The 20,343-nt window shown below is 41.6% G+C and overlaps 2 protein-coding genes across 9 annotated transcripts in view; both read right to left on the reverse strand.

Moving 5' to 3' along the window:
• MYO5A (myosin VA) overlaps nucleotides 1-20,009 on the reverse strand; it is a 199,203-nt gene extending 179,194 nt beyond the window's left edge. For 4 of the 8 annotated variants that reach the window (XM_032343760.1, XM_032343757.1, XM_032343759.1 and 1 more), the window contains exon 1: nucleotides 19,653-20,007. In XM_032343760.1, coding sequence (XP_032199651.1) covers nucleotides 19,653-19,679 — 27 coding nt within the window. In that variant the 5' untranslated portion in view covers nucleotides 19,680-20,007. Of the gene's footprint in view, nucleotides 1-19,652 lie in introns of all 8 variants that reach the window. The other 4 variants (XM_032343754.1, XM_032343756.1, XM_032343753.1 and 1 more) reach the window with 2 other exon arrangements.
• SEM1 (SEM1 26S proteasome complex subunit) lies at nucleotides 300-16,798 on the reverse strand. Its single transcript, XM_032345474.1, is given in 2 exon segments — nucleotides 300-1,152; nucleotides 16,772-16,798. Coding segments are annotated over 2 exon segments (237 nt in total). The 3' UTR covers nucleotides 300-942.
• Nucleotides 20,010-20,343: the final 334 nt, after the last annotated feature.

Consider the following 20,343-nt stretch of genomic DNA (forward strand, 5'->3'; position numbering starts at 1 on the left):
AGAATACTGATGGAGAAATTTAGAAGGGACTGGGATAGCCATGGCAGATGATGCTGACAACATGGATATACAGACAAACTGTATGTGAAAGAGAATCGTTAGCCAAACCCTATCTAAAATAAGGGGGAAATTGTACTAGTAATCATAATTCATGTCTTGAGACCCTCCCAAAGCAAAAACAGTATGATAAGAAGAGGTCTATTATGACAATGATTTTTTTTAAGCAAGTGAATCTTTATAAATTATTTAAAATAGACAAGCCAATAGGGGTGCCTGGGTGGCTCAGTTGGTTAAGCATCTTGATTTCGGCTCAGGTCCTGATCTCAGGGTTGTGAGTTCAAGCCTCGTGTCAGGCTCTGCACTAAACATAGAGACTGGTTGGGATCCTTTTTCTCCTTCTCCCTCTGCCCGCATACCCCCACACCCCACCACACACACTTTCTCTCTCTCTTAAAAAAAAAAAATAGACAAGCCGATAATACCAGCTAAGACTTAATATCCACAGATTCCATTACGATGTGCCAAGTAGTAAACTAAGTGCTTTACACATATATGTGTGTGATTTACATTCATATATACATATAACCTCTCAGCTGCCCTATGAGGGCAGCACATTCACTCATTTGCCAGATCACACAGGAAGAAGCTAAGCCTAAAACAGGAGATCATGCTTTTAACCATATCACATTATTATCTGCTACTTTTTATTTGTTCTCAAGTATTTCCCATTCATTTTATGTACTTGTTATTTAATCATTCGGATTCATGAAGTTTAACTCTTTTTTTTTTTTGATCATTCATTTTTTTGTGTTACAAAAACAAAAATAAATCCAAGCAGGTAATGAAATAATCATATTGTTTTAAGTTTCTCATCCTGAGTTCTCTGTCCTAGAATTTAGTAAACAGTTCAAGGTTAGATTGCTTCAACCCTTCTTCTGGATGCTATGACATCTCCATCTTTTAACCATGTTTCTCTAGTTCAGCTTGTAACTGACTGAAGATGTCATCCTTTATGTTGTCATCATTCCAATTATCCTCCCAGATGGGTGCATCTTCATCTTCACCTAAACCAGCCCAGTCTTCCTTGAGGAACTCCTCAAACTCGTTGTCCGCTGCTTTTTCTCGGACATGGTGACCTTTGGCACCAAAAACCTCTCAGGTCAAGATGAAATCTGAACTCTCACTTTTCTTCATTGAAGCCACCAAACCCCTGCCACCTCTGGGCATAAAGTTTAACCCCTGTTTACATATGATGTAAATAGTCTTTTCTCTTTTTTCTTTTCCTAGTATACCTGGTTCACACAAATACCTACATGGTAAAGCCATTTCAATTACATTTTTCAAAAACCTAAAAAGTCAGATAATACAGATCTTGTAGCTAGTTTCAGAAATCTTTTTTTTTTTTAAAGATTTATTTATTTATTTGACAGGCAGAAATCACAAGGAGGCAGAGAGGCAGGCAGAGAGAGAGAGAGGAGGAAACAGGCTCTCTGCTGAGCAGAGAGCCCGATGCGGTGCTCGATCCCAGGACCCTGGGATCATGACCTGAGCCGAAGGCAGAGGCTTTAACCCACTGAGCCACCCAGGCGCCCCTAGTTTCAGAAATCTTAGATAAAAATTACAACTGACTTAAGAGAACAACCAACAAAAATAGACATCACAACACAAAAACAAGTACAAAGGACTAAAACAAAAATATAACCATACATCTATATGCAACCTGTTTATTCTAATGCCTCCTGTGTCTCACCTACTCTGAGTTTCCTACCTCTATAGCACAATGGCCAATATTATTCATAGACAAGTCATTGGTTCCCTGAGTTAATGGGCTAAGTCCCTTCCTAGGACAGAACCCTGTTTTGCCCCACACATACATGGTAATACACATCTGGGTATTCATACCCAAATCTCCCCATCACAAACCACCCCTTTTTTAGCCTTTCTTTTTCTTGTCCCCCACCCTTTTTTTTTTTTTTTTTTTTTTTTACATTTTTGTCTCCTTTCTTTTTCTGTACATCTTTATTATCATGCTTCGAGAAACTAAGTTCCTAAACATGCATAAGATCCTGAGCATATTTTCAACACATAATAAAATCCAGACCTTTTTATTTGTCAAAAAAAAAAAATACATCATATATGTTAATCTCCTCTTGTTCCCTTTTTACGTACTAAAATAATAAGTAGTTTAAATTTTCTAGTTTGCTTGAAGGCGGTGAACTTGAAGGTTAGGTCATAAGATGAAAACTTCTAATATTGGATTGGAAAATAAAGACAATCACCTATGGGAAAGGATCTTCTACTTACTTCCTGACCTGGTTTTCCCTAACTCTGGCTATGTCTGTCCACTAATCCCTCTTTCCTTAACTATCTGGGATATAAAAAGCAAACAAACAAATAAACAACAACAAAAAAAAAATCAAAACTCATAATGGCAAGATCAACTGAAGAAAACAGTGACGGGAACATACATAACCTCTTCTTCCCTCCAATAACCCAGCAGGCGGCCTGACCTGGTATTTGCCACCCTACTTGTACACACAAATTTTTACTTGCTAGGTCAACTGTATTTAAACTGAAATATGGCAACTATAAATAAAATAATAAAATGGAGAGCATTTTTAGATTCCGACAAAGTCAAAGTTCATGGGGTTGCTCTCTTGAAAGCTGTAATTGAAGTCAGAGAGCCTAAAGAGAAAATAAGAAAAAAATCACTACATGGGCTGAATAATTCATATTGAAATGAGAAACATCAGATGAGGGCTGTAAGATACATCAATAGCTTAAAATGATCTCAAGTGAACAATCTGTGCCATTCTCCTTCTCTAGTCCCTGGGGGCAGGCGGGGGGGGGGGGGAGCCAAAAAAAAAAAAAAAGAGCTCTGAAGTCTTTTAAAGAGACTGTTATTCCATTAATTATTTGAGGCAGTTTTTGTTTCACTGGAATTAATTAACATGACCCTTCTTCTTTAAGCTCCAGCTGCATCTGATGTCATTGTGCTATGGCAAGGAAGAATGAAAGCCAGAGGAACTGAGTTGACTAAAGTGAAAAGCGTGCCCAAAAGCACTTGCAGGGCTCTTCTTGAGACCGTGTTGGTCTATATATGGACCACATTCTAAATAAATTCAATCTATGTAATTTCATAGTTATAAAACCTTAATTGCTGCCCAACAGTAGACATTTTCAAGTTGGAATCATATATAGTGGTACCTCCCCATCAGTTTCACCCACATATTTTAAAATAATTTGGCCTCTACTCATTCAGATTTATTAAATTTCACCACAGTCTGTGACAGTTAACTTACAAAATCCTGAAAAAACAACCAATGGACAAACAAGCCAAATAAGAATACAGGAGATCGGGGCATCTGGGTGACTCCGTGGGTTATAGCCTCTGCCTTCAGCCCAGGTCACGATCCCAGGACCCTGGGATCGAGCCCTGCATGGAGCTCTCTGCTCAGAGGGGAGCCTGCTTCCTCCTCTCTCTGTGCCTGCCTCTATGCCTGCCTGTGATCTCTGCCATACAAACAAATAAAATCTTTAAAAAAAATAAAAAGAATACAGGAGATGATTAACCTTAGAATCTAGGTTTAATATGCAGAATGGTACAGATCACAACTAAGTCTTACAGATCTGCTAAATTGATAATGACTTAAATGTCCCCAACACCTAGATTTTCATCAACTCAGACAACACATCCCAATCCTTGCTCTCACCAGGTAAGCTGCACATGACAGGTTTTGTCCCGATCCTTGTTAAACACACCACATTGGAGGCTCCAGCTCCAAAGACAAACTAGATCTCAAACTCCAGCAGGCAGTGATAGAAGAGGAAATTCTGTATGGTCCACTGATTATTCTAGGACTAAGGCACTGTTCCTGACACAGAAAATCCTTGGACCAACGAGGTGCTACCTCTGCCCCAGGGGACTGGATATCTCGAGAACTGGGCCCCTAAGGATCCCTGGTCAATATCCCAAACATTTAAGAAAGCAGCTCATTCTAAGACACACTTAATTACAGTATTTGTAAACTAAGGGTACTTAACTGAAATACATTAACCAAAAGACTACTTTTCAGAGCTTTTGAGCTCAATCTAATGTCTCAGAGATTGTTTCCCACACTACTTCTCTTGACTGAGTAAATATGTTTTTTCTTGAATAACAACCTTTGCTATACTTCTTCTCCCTTTAACCTAAACCAACATTTTCATTTCTACAGTCAACAGTTTCTAAGTAACTTGTCTATCCTGCCATTAAATATGGATGTAGAGGCTTAACAAATCCTGAATGGCTTTTATTATCAGGGATAGTCTCCTTATTAACAAGAAAAAGCAACTATATCAATGTGTAGATTACAATTCATCCCACCTATGATATGGCTTCCGAAATTCTGGCAGAGTAAGGGAGCTAACCTACAGCTTGATTCACCTAGCCCACTGACTAATAACCTGAATCTGTCTACATCCATAGTCCGGAGACCTTCCTTCCAGTGGAATGTTGTGGCTGGCACACTCTGAGATCTCAAATGTTTAAGAATTTATTCCTGAGTGCTTTGATATTCCTGTGGGTTTGGGTTTTTTTGTTTTTTTTTTTCTTTTCTTTTTTTTTTTAGTCCTTTTAAACTCTTACAATAAGAATAATCCCCTTAACATTGATATGATAATCACCACGTTTTTGTACCAATATTGTTATGTAGGAAAATGAGATGTTCTGTTAATTATAATCAAATTCACTAACTACTATTGATTTCTTTTTAAAGGAACACACAAAGGCTTTTGGTTCTCTTCAATTTAAATGTAAACTGTCAAAAAACTGGAAATTACCACAGTGGACTGGTTGACTAATATATGACTGACTTATGCAATATAAAATTCTGAATCCATTAAAAAGATACTGTAGAAGAATATGTATTGGCATGGAAAATGTTCATAATATACTACTTTGAGAAAAAAATCTTGCTACAGAATAGTATGTACAAAATAAACCACTTCGTTGGAGAAAATACACATAGGGAAAAAATAGGACATACATCAAAATATTAAGAATATGTGAGGACAATGAAATTACATGCAATTCTCTTTTGTATTTCTGAATTCTCCAAAGATTTGCACTGAATATTTATTATTTTTATAGTTTTTAAAAAGAAATTTTTAAAAGGAAAATAGTTCCCAAAGTAATTTTGCAAGTCCTTTCTTATACTATTTCACATCTATTATTAGTAAAGGTAGTGGAACATCTTTCACCATAGAAGATTCTCATTTTAGTTTTAATATAAGAGAGGCAGTTTTTCCAGTTGCCTTTAAAAATAGCAAAAAGATTTACTGGGTCACTTCCATGTGCCAGGTTTTCTCACATATTCTATTAAAAGTGAAACATTAAGGATAGCCAGGGGAAAAATGGCCCACAAGGTATCTACAGTAATATATAGTCTTAGAATTTTAAAAAGACTTAGCACCACCACCACCGAACAAATAGTTTAAAACAGCTAACTTTTACTGAGCATTTATTAGTTGGGGGATTCTGATAAGAAGGAAATATGGCAGACAAAGTCCAAGTCAAGGAAAGCTGGAAGACAGGCTCAAGGAGCAAAGTTGGTTCTATGTCCCATAATGGAATATCACAGACCATCTGCATCAGAATCCTTCAAGGGATTGGTTAAAAAATGCAAATTCCTTGGGCTCCCAAACCTACTGACTCAGAGTCTCTGGAAGCAAGACTCAGGAATTTACTTTTTCTTATTTATTTATTTATTTATTTCTTATTGGGGGGGTGGGGTGCAGAGGGAGTGAGAGAGACTCCCCGCTGAGCACGGAGCCCGACTTGGGGGCTCAATCCTACAACCCTGAGATCACGACATGAGCAGAAATCAAGAGTCTGATGCTTAAATGAGTGCATCACCCAGGTGCCCTTCAGAAATTTACATTTTCTAAAATTACAGATGATTGCTACGGATAAAGTCTGGGGAAACTCATGTTGTGAAAGATCAAGCCAAGAGAATGGGGTTAGAAAAAGATCAAGAGTCTTAAATGTCATGACAAGGAATGAGTTGATTCTACAGTAGATAAATAGGGCAGGGGATAAGGGGCTATGGACCAGCCAGAGATTTTAAGCTGGAGAGAGCAGTGTGTTAAAATCTGTGTTTTGGCTCAGTACTGCTCACTACAGCCTGAGGTGAAAAAGACAATTGGAAGCACTGGAGAATTCAGCAAAGTGTTCTATAATGAAGCATTAACACTGGCCAAGAGAACGGTTGCCACCCTGGTACCAAAAAGGGAGGTGAAAGAAAGAAGCTCACGAAGACTTACTGTTGAATAAATAAGATGACTTGAATGCTGAAATTTTTTTTTTAATTTTTTAATATATATATTTTTTAATCTGACAAACAGAGATCACAAGTAGGCAGAGAGGCAGGCAGAAAGAGAGAGGGAAGCAGGCTCCCCTGAGCAGAATGCCCAATGCGGGGCTCGATCCCAAGACCCTGAGATCACAACCTGAGCCGAAAGCAGAGGCTTTAACCCACTAAGCCACCCAGGCACCACTTGAATGCTGAAATGTTAAAGCCAAAAATTACAGATATGAAGAGGAAGATCTGGAGAAAATTTTCCAGTGGTACTTTAATACCTTCTAGTTCATTCATTCATTCAATCATGGAGGTGTTACTCACTATGTACTAAACACTAGTCCACATGCTAGGTCAAAAAACACGAAAACCATGGAATTACACACTTTAAATGAATGAACTGTAATGTATGTGAATGATATCTCAATGAAGTTGTTACTAAAACAAAACAAATGTGAGATTTCCCCCGTCCCTGGGAGAAAAACGTCTGCAATGCAGTGTTGTGTCAGGGCAGATGTAGACAGAGTGTTCTATAAGAATACTCAGGAACATCTTAGACAGACTAGGACCTGAAAGACATAATTCATGAACAAACAGTGGAGAAAAGCCAGGTACGGGGAATGCAGCAAAGCAGGAAGAAGGCAACCTGGAGAGCTCTTGACTTAAAGTGAAGACCTGAATGCCAGGACTGAAACTGAGACAGGAGACTGGCCTAGGGTGAAGGCAGATAAGGAAAAGGCCAGTGTATCATGGCTTCACTACTCCAGGTGTGGTCCTCAATCTGGCAACACTGGTTTCACCTAGAAGTTGTTAGAAAGTCTTGCGGCCCCATCACAGACCTACATCAGAACCTCCATTTTGACAAGATGCCTAGGTGATTTCAGATGGACCCAAAAGTTTGGAAAGCACTACACTAATATATTTATTCTCAAGACAATCCTATAGGGAATTACTGAGGAATTTAAGTCAGAGAGTGGCATGATCACATATACTCCTTACATAAAGATCCCTCTGGTAACAGAACAAAAAACAGATTATAGAAGGTAAGACCAAAAATTGCTTATGGTGTTGTTACAGGATCCAATGAAGAAATAAAAAGGGTCCAAACAAAATAAGGATAGTACCAGGAAATGGTAAGTGATGGGCGGCGGGGGGTGGCGGGGGTTGGCTGAAGGGGGAAATCAAGACAATTTTAAGTTTTTGGTCTAGGTATATGTATGGATGTTGATGCCATTCACCAGACAGGGAATACAATTAGTAAAAATTATAGTGGCTAACATTTCTCAAATGTGTACCAGGCATTATTTTAGGTGCTATGCATGAACTATGTCACTTAAATCCCCTTAACAACTCTACAAAGTCAGTATTACTATTATCCCATCTTCTAGATGAGGAAAGTAAGACACGAAAAAGTAGGGTAGGGAGGAAGAAAGAGGAAGGGAGGAGATGACAAGTTTAACGTCGAATATGCTAGGTTTGAGGGGCCTGTAAAGATGCCCACAGGCAGCTGTGGCAGGGATTTAGGTTTGTGAGGAGAACAAGGAGGCGGGAAACAGAGATCTGGAAGTCATCAACACAGGTTCATACCTAACTTTTCAGGAGCAGATCAGGCCACAGTGGGAGGGAGGGTAGGTGAAGGGCAGAACCTAAGAGCACCAATATCCGGGAAGTTAGAGGAGGCAGCTGAGTTTATGAAGAAGACCAAGTGGCCAGAGAGAAAGAACAATAGTTATAACCAAAGAGCAGCAATAACAAGAGCCAACAGTTAAGCCTGTTACCATCAGTTACCATTCTACGCATTTTTATATATATTAAAAAATTTAGTCACCATTAAAACCACGTATACTGAGTATTATTATCCTCATTAAAAAATGAGGAAATTGTGGCACAGTAAAGTAAAGTAGTTTGGTCAAGGTCACACAGACAGCAAAGAGCAAATCCAGGATTCAAACCCGAATGCAAACACTAAGAGTCCATGCTTGACAGCTGGGATACACTACCTCTCTTTCAAGCACTGGTAGAGGCGGAAGCCAAGGATGGAAACAGCTGTAACCAAGTTCTCAGAACAGCATCTGGTCCACAGTGAGACCTGGGTAAGCACTAACCATTATTATTTGATCATTGTACTGCTATGGAGTTGTGCATTTACGCAAACCACGGTTCTTAGAAGAAAACAAATGACAACTAAAGAAGGTAAAAGTCAAGGTTTTCATAGAGAAAGCAAGCAAAAAAACTTCCAACTTCTACTCAGTTTCCTATAGCTTCAATATCTAAGTTTCCACACCATCAACTTTCAACCACAATTGTGGCTACCAGTCCTTAAGCAGGCTGCGGTACACAGCAATGACTCACAGCCCCCCCCACCCCAAGACCCTAGATAGCTTCTGAGTGTTATAAAGATTCCATTCCAGGGTGCTATCTTTAACACTGGGTATATTTTGCTCCATTCCCCTTGCTTTACAGCAGGTAACTGACGCTGAAGGTCTCTCAGGTTCTTGACTATCCCCTGAAAACACACTCAGGTTCTGACCACTCCCAACAAATGGTAATTTGTTCTAATTAGGAGCATATGTTGTCTACAATAAAACGATAACATATTTTCAGGTAATTTCCAAATTTCCAAGTTATATTGTATTTTGTTTATGCCCTTAAGACAATGGCTTCAGGGACGCCTGGGTGGCTCAGTTGGTTGGACGACTGCCTTCGGCTCAGGTCTTGATCCCGGAGTCCCGGGATTGAGTCCCACATCGGGCTCCCAGCTCCATGGGGAGTCTGTTTCGCTCTCTGACCTTCTGCTCACTCATGCTCTCTCTCACTGTCTCTCTCTCAAATAAATAAATAAAATCTTAAAAAAAAAAAAAAAAAGACAATGGCTTCATGGTTGGTTTAATTCTTTCTAATTTAATAATTCTATCTGGCCCAGATTCCCCCCAAGTCAAGGATAAACAATGAATAAGAGTAACAATGAGGAAAATGGTCAAGAAAAGAAAATAGTTTAGCTTTCCAAAAGGTTAGGTTTTTGAAGTAAATTTATATATTTCTAACTAAGAGCATTTCTCAAAACACAATAAAGGCACTGGATGGCAGAAAGCATCTCACATAAGTGGGACATCTGGTCATCCTAGCCTGAAGCAATATACATAAAAAATGCTATTTTTAAAACAAAATAAATGTGAATACCCTACCCCAGCATAAATGTAAGTATCAACACTTGTCAAAGAGACTTGGAATATAAAATTGACTAAAACTAATTCAAAGATTTATGTACAAAGATGCTCACCATAGTACCTATCTTATAATAGTGAAAATGCCCAGCAGTAAATAAATTATGGTACATCCAGGTGATGGAATATTATCCAACCACTAAAAATATTCTCAATGAATGTTTAATAATATAAAAATTCTCACAATATATATTAAGTTTAAAAAAATCATAAAAATTACTGTATCAATATAGATGAAAGATTTAAGGAAATAAATTAATAATTAACAATTATTATCTCTGGGTAGTATTAGTTTATTTCTAATTTTCTTTTTCTTTTTTTTAATTTTCTTCCTTTATATGTTTCTGTATTTTCAAAATTGTCTGAGATGTACGATTTCTCTAAGCAGAAAAAAAATTACCAAAAAGTTATTTTTTAAAAGTTTTTTTTTCTTGGGGCGCCTGGGTGGCTCAGTGGGTTAAGCCGCTGCCTTCGGCTCAGGTCATGATCTCAGGGTCCTGGGATCAAGTCCCGCATCGGGCTCTCTGCTCGGCAGGAGCCTGCTTCCTCCTCTCTCTCTCTGCCTGCCTCTCTGCCTGCTTGTGATCTCTCTCTGTCAAATAAATAAATAAAATCTTTTAAAAAAAAAAAGTTTTTTTTTCTTTAAGATTTTATTCATTTTTCTGACAGAGAGACACAGTGAGAGAGGGAACACAAGCATGGAGAGTGGGAGAGGGAGAACCAGGCCTCCTGCTGAGCAGGGAGCCCAATGGAGATCTATATCCTAGAACCCTGGGATCATGACCAGAGCCTAAGGCAGATGCTGAACAACTGAACCACCCAGGCACCCCTAAAAGTTTTTTCCAAAAAATTTCTGCTTCTATTTCTAACTCTTTTCCACTTTTTCTTACCCTAGTCTAAGCCTTAAGGTCTAGGGCAGAGGTTCTTGAGTAGGGCAGAGCGAGGCCAGATTTGACACCCCCCCCAAACCCGGGGATATTTGGCAATGTCTATAGATCATATGGGTTGGTTATTACAACTGGGGGTGAGAGATGTTACTGGATCTAGCAGATAAAGGTTAGGGATTTGGCTAAAAATCCTACAATACACAGGAAAAGCCCACAGAAAGGAAAAATTATCTAGACTACTACGGCAATAGCACAGAAGTTGAGAAATTTTGGTCTAAGATGAAAAAATATCAGTAAAAACAGGAAGAATGGGTTAAAATACAATATTAACTCTAGTGGGTTTAACTTTTTTACTTCTATACTAAGATATATATATTATATATATATATATATATATATATATATATATATATAGAAAGAGACAGAACTATCTATATATTCTGACTTGATAAACATTTAATCCAGGTTTTGACCCAAATTCTATATTAAAATACAGATGTCCTGATTTTATGAAAAACATCTCCAGGACTTCTGTTCCCAGCATGAGCATGACGCTTGTCAAATTAGAAGAAAGATTTTTTTCAGCTTGAGCATATAGAGACCAATTCCAGGTAAAAATTTTTTAAGGACTGCTACAAAAATGTTTTAAAGTGAGGTCATATCCTTAAAAAAATAGCTGGTCCCCTTATTGTATATACTCCAGTATAAACAAAATAAAATATGCAAAACTAGGTTCTAACTAGTCTAAAATGTAGTCTAACACAAAAATGTTTGTTTAAAACATATAGATACTCCGATACACAGAAAATAATTTATGTAAACTCATGAGAAATTACTTCCTATTGTGATGTCAGATTCAGGGAGTGGTAAAGCAAAAAGTACCAGGATTTGAGGAAATGAAGTTTCCTCCTTAATCTAAGAAGTCACTTCATAAGAATTTATTTTATCCCATTTTAGGGAGGTGTGTGTGTGCACACGCATGTGTATTGGGTATAACAAAGCACAACAGAGCATTAGGGTGAGGAAATTAAATAAAGGAGTAGGGTGTCTAGGAGCAGACAACAGTGTAGAAGGTAAGAAAGCAGAAAAAGAACACTGGAAATGAATAAAACAGGAATAACAAATTTTACAACTTATCTGTAGATGGAAATGGGGGAAAAGAATAATATATTCAAACAAAAACATGAAGGAAATGAGGGGAAATAAAACACTGAGGATATATGGCAGAAAAAGATCAGAACAGAAGAAGACATAGGGTTCATAACCCCCTGATCCAGACTAAATGAAAAATACTTTTCAAATCTTCCATCTCTGATACGCTTTCAGTAACATTTGTTTATATGGATTCTCATTGGCTCTTTTTTTTTTTTTTTTTTTTTGACAGAGATCACAAGCAGGCGGAGAGGCAGGCAGAGAGAGAAAGAGAGAGAGCAGGAAGCAGGCTCCCTGCCGAGCAGAGAGCCCGATGCGGGGCTCGATCCCAGAACTCTAGGATCACGACCTGAGCCGAAGGCAGAGGCTTTAACCCGCTGAGCCACCCAGGCGCCCCTCATTGGCTCTTTTAAAAAAAAAAAAATTCAAAATGATTCTATGGTTTGCAGGAGCGGGGGAGGGAGAGATTTCCAATGTCCTCCTCGCCATGCAAAAGTAGGGGCAGAATTCAATTGCTCTGTATTTTTGGTAACTTATTCGTGGTGGATATTAACTATTCTTTCTGAGGGGCAACAGCTTTCAGCCACCCCACCAGGTCTGAGTGGAGCTATCAATTATGATGTCCTATCCTCTGCCTGGTCTTTGAGATGAGCTTGACTATGCATAATATCCCCCGCCCCTCCTTACACAGCACAGTGGAAGGAGAGGGCACATGACCCCTAGCAAACGCAACCAGAGTTCTTTTACCAGACTTCCTCCAGGCCCAGAACTGGAAGATCATGTGATCTGCAGGTGCCACTGACCATATTTTTCACCACGAAAAGAGCTGTCATGTGGATGAAACCAACGGTAAGCAGCACAATTTGACATGAAAGCCAGTGACAAGAGAGCCTCAGAGACCATTTTCTGGCCTTGAATCCATGGGCCTGGGCATCCAGGTCATAGAGGCAAATAAAATCGTTTTTAGCTTTGAGTTTGTGTTTGTTACTTCCAACTGAAATAGCTCTGGCTGGTAAACTGCTTAACACTGTCAAAGAGATGTTTGTTAAATTGGTATCTCAGAACTATGAGGCATGAATTATCCAGACCCTTTTTAAAAAATCTATTACATCTTAGCTGTCAGCATAACTTGAGGTAATAAGTTTCATAAATATAAACTTAATGTTTAAAGAAGAAATTCATTTTAAATGACACATTTATTTCAAGATCTAACAAGTACCTCTACTGAGGTCTGATGTTACAAACTTGTTATTCTTGATGTTAAATACTTCCCCAATTTCCACCTTCACCTTTTTAAATTAAAGAGTCCTGCCTTTCTAATCTACCTACTTTACTGCCACAATCATTTTATTTCTCCCATTCTGAAATTCCTCTAGTTTCAGAGTGTTTTTATCAAGAAGTAGAAACCCCAACCATCCACAGAGGATTCCTGGCCAGGAAAATGCAAGTTTGTTTTGTTTTATTTTGTTTGTTTTCTTTTCAAAGGAGATAGTTTATTGACTATACTGCAAAAAGGGAGCAGAAGGCAGAATAGCAAAGGAGAGGCTGTCCGATGAAAAATGCAAGTTTCTGTATGAGTGACTAAGGAGAGACAAAACTTATCTTTTTAGTGTCCGGCCTCCCTCCAGTTCAGTAATGTGTTCATGTTTTTGGCCATAGCAGCACATTGGGCCAAAAGTTGTAGATAGATGTACTTCCCCCTGGATTTTAACCAACTTTGGAGCCATTATTTTGAAACCAAAACATAATCATACCATCCCTAAGTTCCACAATTGGCAAAAAGTCTCTATTGTACAAGGAGATGTTTAATGCTAATGGCTGCTGGTTTAGGGGACTTCCAGCTGAGGAGGGCCTCAAAGAGAAAGGGAAAAAAAGCCAGGGATAAGTTTCTGCAGCTTAAAAATCTGTTACCACCACAAACCCAGTATGACATTACAACCAAGGTAGATGGAACTGGACAATTGAACAAAGGGCATTTTAGCACACCAAGGACCTAAGGACCCAAGGCATCAAAGGCAGACACAGGGGTAAGCATGTGAAGTAAAGATGAAATAAACCACCTAAATACCTCCACCACCCACTCTCACCTCCCACTGTGAATGAAACTCCACAGGAGCGACACCCCAGCTCAGTCCTCTACATTAAGTATCTCTCCTGGTTGGGTTAAGGTGAAACCACAATATATATTTTAAAAACAGACAAATAATTCTTCCTGCTGTCCCAATGGGTAAGCACAACTCTAGTAACTGGATTTTATTTTAAAAATTATCATTTTAGGGGCGCCTGGGTGGCTCAGTGGGTTAAGCCTCTGTCTTCAGGTCAAGTCATGATTTCAGGGTCCTGGGATTGAGAACTGCATCGGGCTCTCTGTTCAGCAGGGAGCCTGCTTCCCCCTTTCTCTCTGCCTGCCTCTCAGCCTACTTGTAATCTCTGTTCAAATAAATAAAATATTTTTTTAAAAATTATCATTTTAGCTATACAAAGAATAAACTGGGAAAGAGAAGAAGTTTAGCACAAGAAACTCCTGAGGATGATGAAAATGTTCTATACCTTGCTTATGGTAGTAGTTACATGATAGAATATATTTGTCAAAACTCACTGAACTAGGGGCACCTCAGTCGTTAAGCGTCTGACTTTAGCTCAGGTCATGATCCCAAGGTCCTGGAATCGAAACCTGCATTGGGCTCCCTGCTCAGTAGGAGTCCTGCTTCTCCCTCTCCTACTGCCTCTGCTTATGTTTCTTCTCTCGCTCTCTGTCAAATAAATAAATAAAATCCTAAAAAAGCAAAACTGGTATGGCACTTTGCCCCACAGAGACTGGATTCAAAACACACACACACACACTTGCTGAACACACAGTTGAAATGAGTGGATTTTATTACATATAAATTATTACCTCACTAAGTTTATTATAGAGAGAGACAGCTGGAAGGAAAGGAGAAGACAAACTCCCCAGGGAGACAAATGCTAAAGGTCTGGAAAGACACTACGGGAAGAAGACATGCTATCCGGGGATGGAATGGGGGAGTGGGGTTGCCCACATGATGTTCTACCTAGGGCGAGGCCTTATTCCATAGATCACCCAGGAATTTCTACTTCTGAGAATTTCTTACACTTCATTAGGAATTGCCGAAAGTGGAAACAAATAAATCAGTCTATCCTCCGGTGGGCCATGTGCCCCTAGATACTCCCAATGGAGGTGAAATCCATTATAAGTTAAAAACGAAGAAGCTAAATTACCTTCTGAGATAAGATGTAAGGTAAGAGGGGTTTTCTCTCCTCTCCCACACTTTTCTATAGTGCCCCCACCACTCTGCCCCAACACTTTGGAGGTTGTAGCTAAATCCCAGAAACCCCATTCACAGACCCTCTTCCAGAGTTTCCCTCCTTTGAACAGTTAAAAGCACTAGGAAGATTTAAAATGTTTTTCTGGTGGCCTCATGAAAATTAAAACCTCTTTGTACTCTTTCAGCCACTGGGCAATATACCAGACATTCATACTTCAAGAGACAATAACAAATTTCAAGAAAGTCATGAGCTTTCTTCTTTGCTCAAGCAGTCTGAAGTATTTCTGAGTAGCTTACAAGTTCCACAGTCCACAAAAATTCATGGTTTAATGGGAATTAACTTCCAGTTTCCAAAGCTAGAGCTACTGGTGTTAACTTACACTGTTCCCTCTCCTTCCCACCCTATATCTCATCCATCATAGAGACCTGTCTCCCAAGTTGGTCCCCTTCCTTCCCTTCCCATCTGCCTGTGCCTCAGTCTACCAGGCAATCATTTCCTATTCTGTTTCCTGCAATAGTTTCTTTGGTTTCCCTTGGCTTCCAGCTCTCCTCTCTATTACTCATCCTGTTCAACCTGCCTGAAAACGTGCTTACTTGTTTAATCACTTCTTTATACCCTACTTCATTCCTACAAGGAGACTAGTCATCCCAAACCATTATTTACAGGAGACAGACTATTAGGGACATCAGGAGGATAAACAGATAGAAGAAGCATGACAGGATACTTGAGTAAATCAAATGTACTTACTAAACCCCAACTCTGGCACATGATCAGACATGAGGTTTCTGTCCTGCTTTCAGATGTTGAAAGTAGTCTGAAAAAATGTACTTTCAAGACGAAAATGTAAGAATTTCCAGGATTGATGGTAAAGGGGAAGAGGCCCAGAAAAAATCTAGGCTTCAGTAGGTATGAAGGAATATGGTAGGAAAGGAAGAGTACAGATATACAATCTATTGGCCTAAACTGCTATCTCATCTAGGAAAGGTTACATGGCTTCTCAAGCAGGGGTTTTAGAGGTTTTTGTACAGTTACAAAACTCAGCATCCTGATACACAGTGGGACTCTTAATTAAACAACTTCAGGTAATCTTGGCCATTCTGTAGTATTTTTGGTGTTATCCCTGTTTGGGAAGTTCATGTGAGGAGGACTATCATTCCAACTCTCCTCCACAAATGCGGAATCCTCTGAAGTTACTGAAAGCATCTATGGGTGACATTATGATTCATATAGCCACTGGCAAGTCAAAACTAGCAAATATTTTCAAAATCAGAAGCAGTGAGATATCTTAGCCATTTTCAATTCTTTTGGGAACAAGCCAGGTGGATCTAAAAACAAATTGACCCACAACTCTGTGAATATACTAAAAACCACTGAACTATAAACTTTAAGTTGGGAATGGAATGGTATGTAAATTACCTCTTAATAAAGCCTTTACTTTAAAAACCAACAAACATATTTTAACCAAAATGTTAGTTTCCAGAAATGCTATATCCTAGGAACCTAGTTATTGCCCTTAAAATGTTTATACTGCCTGGAAAAATTTACAAAATGGAAGCCCTGATAAATTACTGTGACAAAACCATTATCATTTTAGCAACAAATAAACTGAATGGTCTCTTTCCTTTCACAGTAATGGGAGCTGATCTGTATCACACATCAAAATCTGCTTTGAATGACATTTTTAAAAAGGGTACTTTTCAGATTTAACCACTATGTGGAATACCATAATTATGACATGTCACTAATACATCTTTCCTTGTAATCTACTCCAGAACTTCCTTCCCCATAATCCTCTGTGAGGAAAAAAGTCCTTGTGTTTATCCATTGATTTAACTTCTAATGATTTCCCTCTTCCTCTAGTAATCACTACCCAAGCTTTTACCTCTGGAATCATTCCAACCTTCCCCATGTCCCGACCCACTCCCTAATTTCTACTTAGAAATATCACACAGCTGTCTGCCTGCTGTGGAGGTAACAACAGGTTATTTATGCTCCCAGATATTCAAAGTAGGTCAAGAATATAAAAAACAGACTGTGAATCCTTTGAGGGAAAGGGCTGTGTCTTGTTCATTGTTCGAACCTCTCAATATTAAGGACAGTACCTAGCACCCGGGAGGTGCTCAAAAAATATTTTGACCCACCATTAAGCAAAGGTCCATTCACAAAAAGAATTAAGTCAACAAATAGCCAAGACACTAGAATATACTTGGACATAAATGTATTTAAAAGGCAATTTAAGGGGCGCCTGGGTGGCTCGGTGGGTTAAGCCTCTGCCTTCGGCTCAGGTCAAGATCCCAGGGTACTGGGATCGAGCCCCACATCGTGCTCTCTGCTCAGCAGGGAGCTTGCTTCCTCCTCTCTCTCTGCCTGCCTCTCTGCCTACTTGTGATCTGTCTGTCAAATAAATAAATAAAATCTTTAAAAAAAAAAAAAAAAAAGGCAATTTAAGCTCAACTTACTCTTGATGTCTAAACCAGCCTGTCTTTACAACGACTAGAAGGTGAATTTTAAGAGCGTGTGATGAAGCTATGACCAAAAGCCAAAACCTTGAGATTTAAAAATCATAGTGTTTTTATTTTATTTTATTTTATTTTATTTTATTTATTTGACAGAGAGCTATCACAAGTAGGCAGAGCAGCTGGCAGAGAGAGAGAGAGAGAGAGAGAGAGGAAAGCAGGCTCCGAGCAGAGAGCCTGATGTGGGGCTCGATCCCAGGGCCCTGAGATCATGACCTGAGCCGAATGCAGAGGCTTAACCCACTGAGCCACCCAGATGCCCCTAGAAATCATAGTATTTTTTTTAAATTTTTTTCTGAAAAATTATTTTGGGAGAAAAAAGCTGATTCAAGACCAAGAGCAATTTATTATCCAATCAGTCTCTAGTTAAGCAGTCTACAATTAGGCAGCTCAGGGAGGGACTCCTCACTGTGCACAGTGTAGAATGGAGGGCTATACAAAGTAACTAAGGAATGTTTACAGACTTGTATCTCTTCATAGGAAAATGCCTCTGATATTTCTCAGTACCCACTTCATACCATCATTATGAGGATTAAATGAGTTAATATTTGTAAAGAACTTAGAGTAGTACCTGGCACATAGTTAGGATTAATGTTTATTAATAAAGTAGCCAAATCAGTTTCCAATTACATTCATTCATACATTAGAAACCTACAATGCCTAAGAAAATTATCAGGTTTAGGGGTGCCTGGGTGGCTCAATGGGTTAAAGCCTCTGCCTTGGGCTCAGATCATGATCCCAGGTCATGGTCCTGTGATGGAGCCCCACATGGGGCTCTCTGCTCGGCAGGGAGCCTGCTTCCCTTCCTCTCTCTCTCTCTCTCTGCCTGCCTCCCAGCCCACTTGTGATCTCTGTCTAGCAAATAAATAAATAAAATCTTTTTTAAAAAGAAAGAAAGAAAATTACCAGGTTTAGAGAGAAGTTCCAATTGTACAGTATTTTAAGTCTGTGGCTAGAAAGGCGTTTCAGGGTAAAATTAATCCTATACCCATTTCTTGAGAAATTCATAGGTTACAAAAGCTTTCCCATCTAATTCCTAGGTTTGATCCTCACAAGAGCCTTGAAAGATGCAGAGCAGGTATAATTAACTCCACTTACCGATAAGAGACAACTGAACAAAAGAAGTTAAGTGACTCGCCCAAGGTCATACAGTAAGTGAAAAGGCCTGGGCTAGAATCCAGGTCTCTTGATGGCAGGTCCACACTTCTAAAAACATGCTGCGACTTGGGTCCTGGGCTTACTGGGGTCACATTTGTAAACAATAATTCTAAGATCCTAAATGGAGATTCTGCAGCTAACACGAACTTGGAAAGTTAAGCCCATTCTGTTAACTGGAACTAAAGGTAATTAATAGTTGGCAAAACACCTACGTTACAGTGAGTTACAGTATAAAGTGCCATGACGACACACATTCACAGAGCACCACACACTGCCCAAGCCGAATGTTCAGAAGTCTTCAAAGGGACAGTTCTCCAAAATAGGCCATTCGTGCAAAGATTAGCAGACCCAGAAAATACGAATGTCGGTGTAAGAGAGAAAAGGCTGCCGCTGTCCTTACACTAAACCCTGAAGGAAAGCCTCGCCCCAGCGGACGGGGAAGGCAGGGAGTGTAACAAGGCTCGGAGGGATTACACGTAGGTAGCAACTCCCGGGGACCAACGGGAGCAGACCATCCCAGCCCGTGAATCATCTCGCATCCAGCCGGCTGCGTCCTCCCCAGGCGCTCGCCACCCCCGGGAAGCCATCTGAAACGCGGCGGCTGAAGGTGAGAAGCGGCTGGCGGCCGTGTGCAGGGTTCCCAACAGCCGCACGGAAAGGCTGGCTGGTGGCAGAAGTGGCCCCGCATACCAGCACAAGGCGTTATTCCAAGCGCCCGTCCCCACGGGAGGGAGCATCTCCTCGCGCCGATCGAGCATCTCCCGCGGCCAGGATTTCTTCCAAACCCAGCCGGCGGGCGAGGCAGCCCTGACCCAGGCCCCCTTCCCAGTCGGAAACCCGCCGAGCCGCCCGCCAGGGGAGCGGGGCAGCGGCCCCAGAGGGCCCCCCGAGGCAGGCCGCCCTCCGCCGCCGACGCCCGAAAGAGGAAGGCGCCTCTGCGGCAGGCGGGCCGGGCGGGGGATTTCGAAACGCTGGGGACCGGGGTGCTGCGGCCGCCGGGCCCTCGCGCCCCCGCCCCGCCCCGCCCCAGCCTGACAGCCGGCGGCGCCCGGCCGCGCGGCCCCCTCCCCACGGCGCCGCCCGCCTCACCTTTGTGTAGAGCTCGGACGCGGCCATGGCGGGGCCCCGCGGCGCCGACGCCCCCCGCCTGAGCGGAGGCCGTACCTCGCCTGGGCGGCCGCCCGCGCCGACTAGGAAGCGCCCAGGCAGCCGCCGGCAGGGAGCGGGGCAGGGCCGGGCGGGGCGAGGGTGCCGGGCAGGGCGGGGCGGGGCGGGGCGCCTCAGGCGCGGGCGGCCCGCGGGGGCCAGGCCATCACTGCCCCGCGCGCCGCGAGCAGGCGCGAGCGCTCCGCGTGCCCGGGGTCCTCGGGGTCGCCGCCGCAGCCGCCTGGGCGGCCGGTGATGCTGCCGCCGCTGCCGCCGCCGCCGCCGCCCTGTGCATTGTGGGAGCGGGAGGAGGCTGCGCTCCGGCGCTACCCCCGCGGCTGCCCCCGGCGCTCGCCCGCGCACGCGGCCTCCCCTCGGCGGTCCGCCCAGAGCATCCTCCGCCTGACCGCGTGCGCGGCCGCCGCCGAGGCACCGAAGCGCGCCCCCGACCTCTCTTCCGCGGCACACCTGCCCCGGGGGCGGGTCACGCCCCGGACGCCCCTCTCCCCTAAGCGAGCCCTGGACTGCGCAGTACGGCCCAGCCACCGAGAGGGGCGGCGATAGCTGGTGGCACTGCGCGTGTCCAGGTAAATCACTGGGAGTCTCCAGCTGCTTTTCCTCTTCTGAGCATTTC

This window comes from Mustela erminea, chromosome 5, assembly GCF_009829155.1.
Source record: "Mustela erminea isolate mMusErm1 chromosome 5, mMusErm1.Pri, whole genome shotgun sequence".
Classification (NCBI taxonomy): domain Eukaryota; kingdom Metazoa; phylum Chordata; class Mammalia; order Carnivora; family Mustelidae; genus Mustela; species Mustela erminea.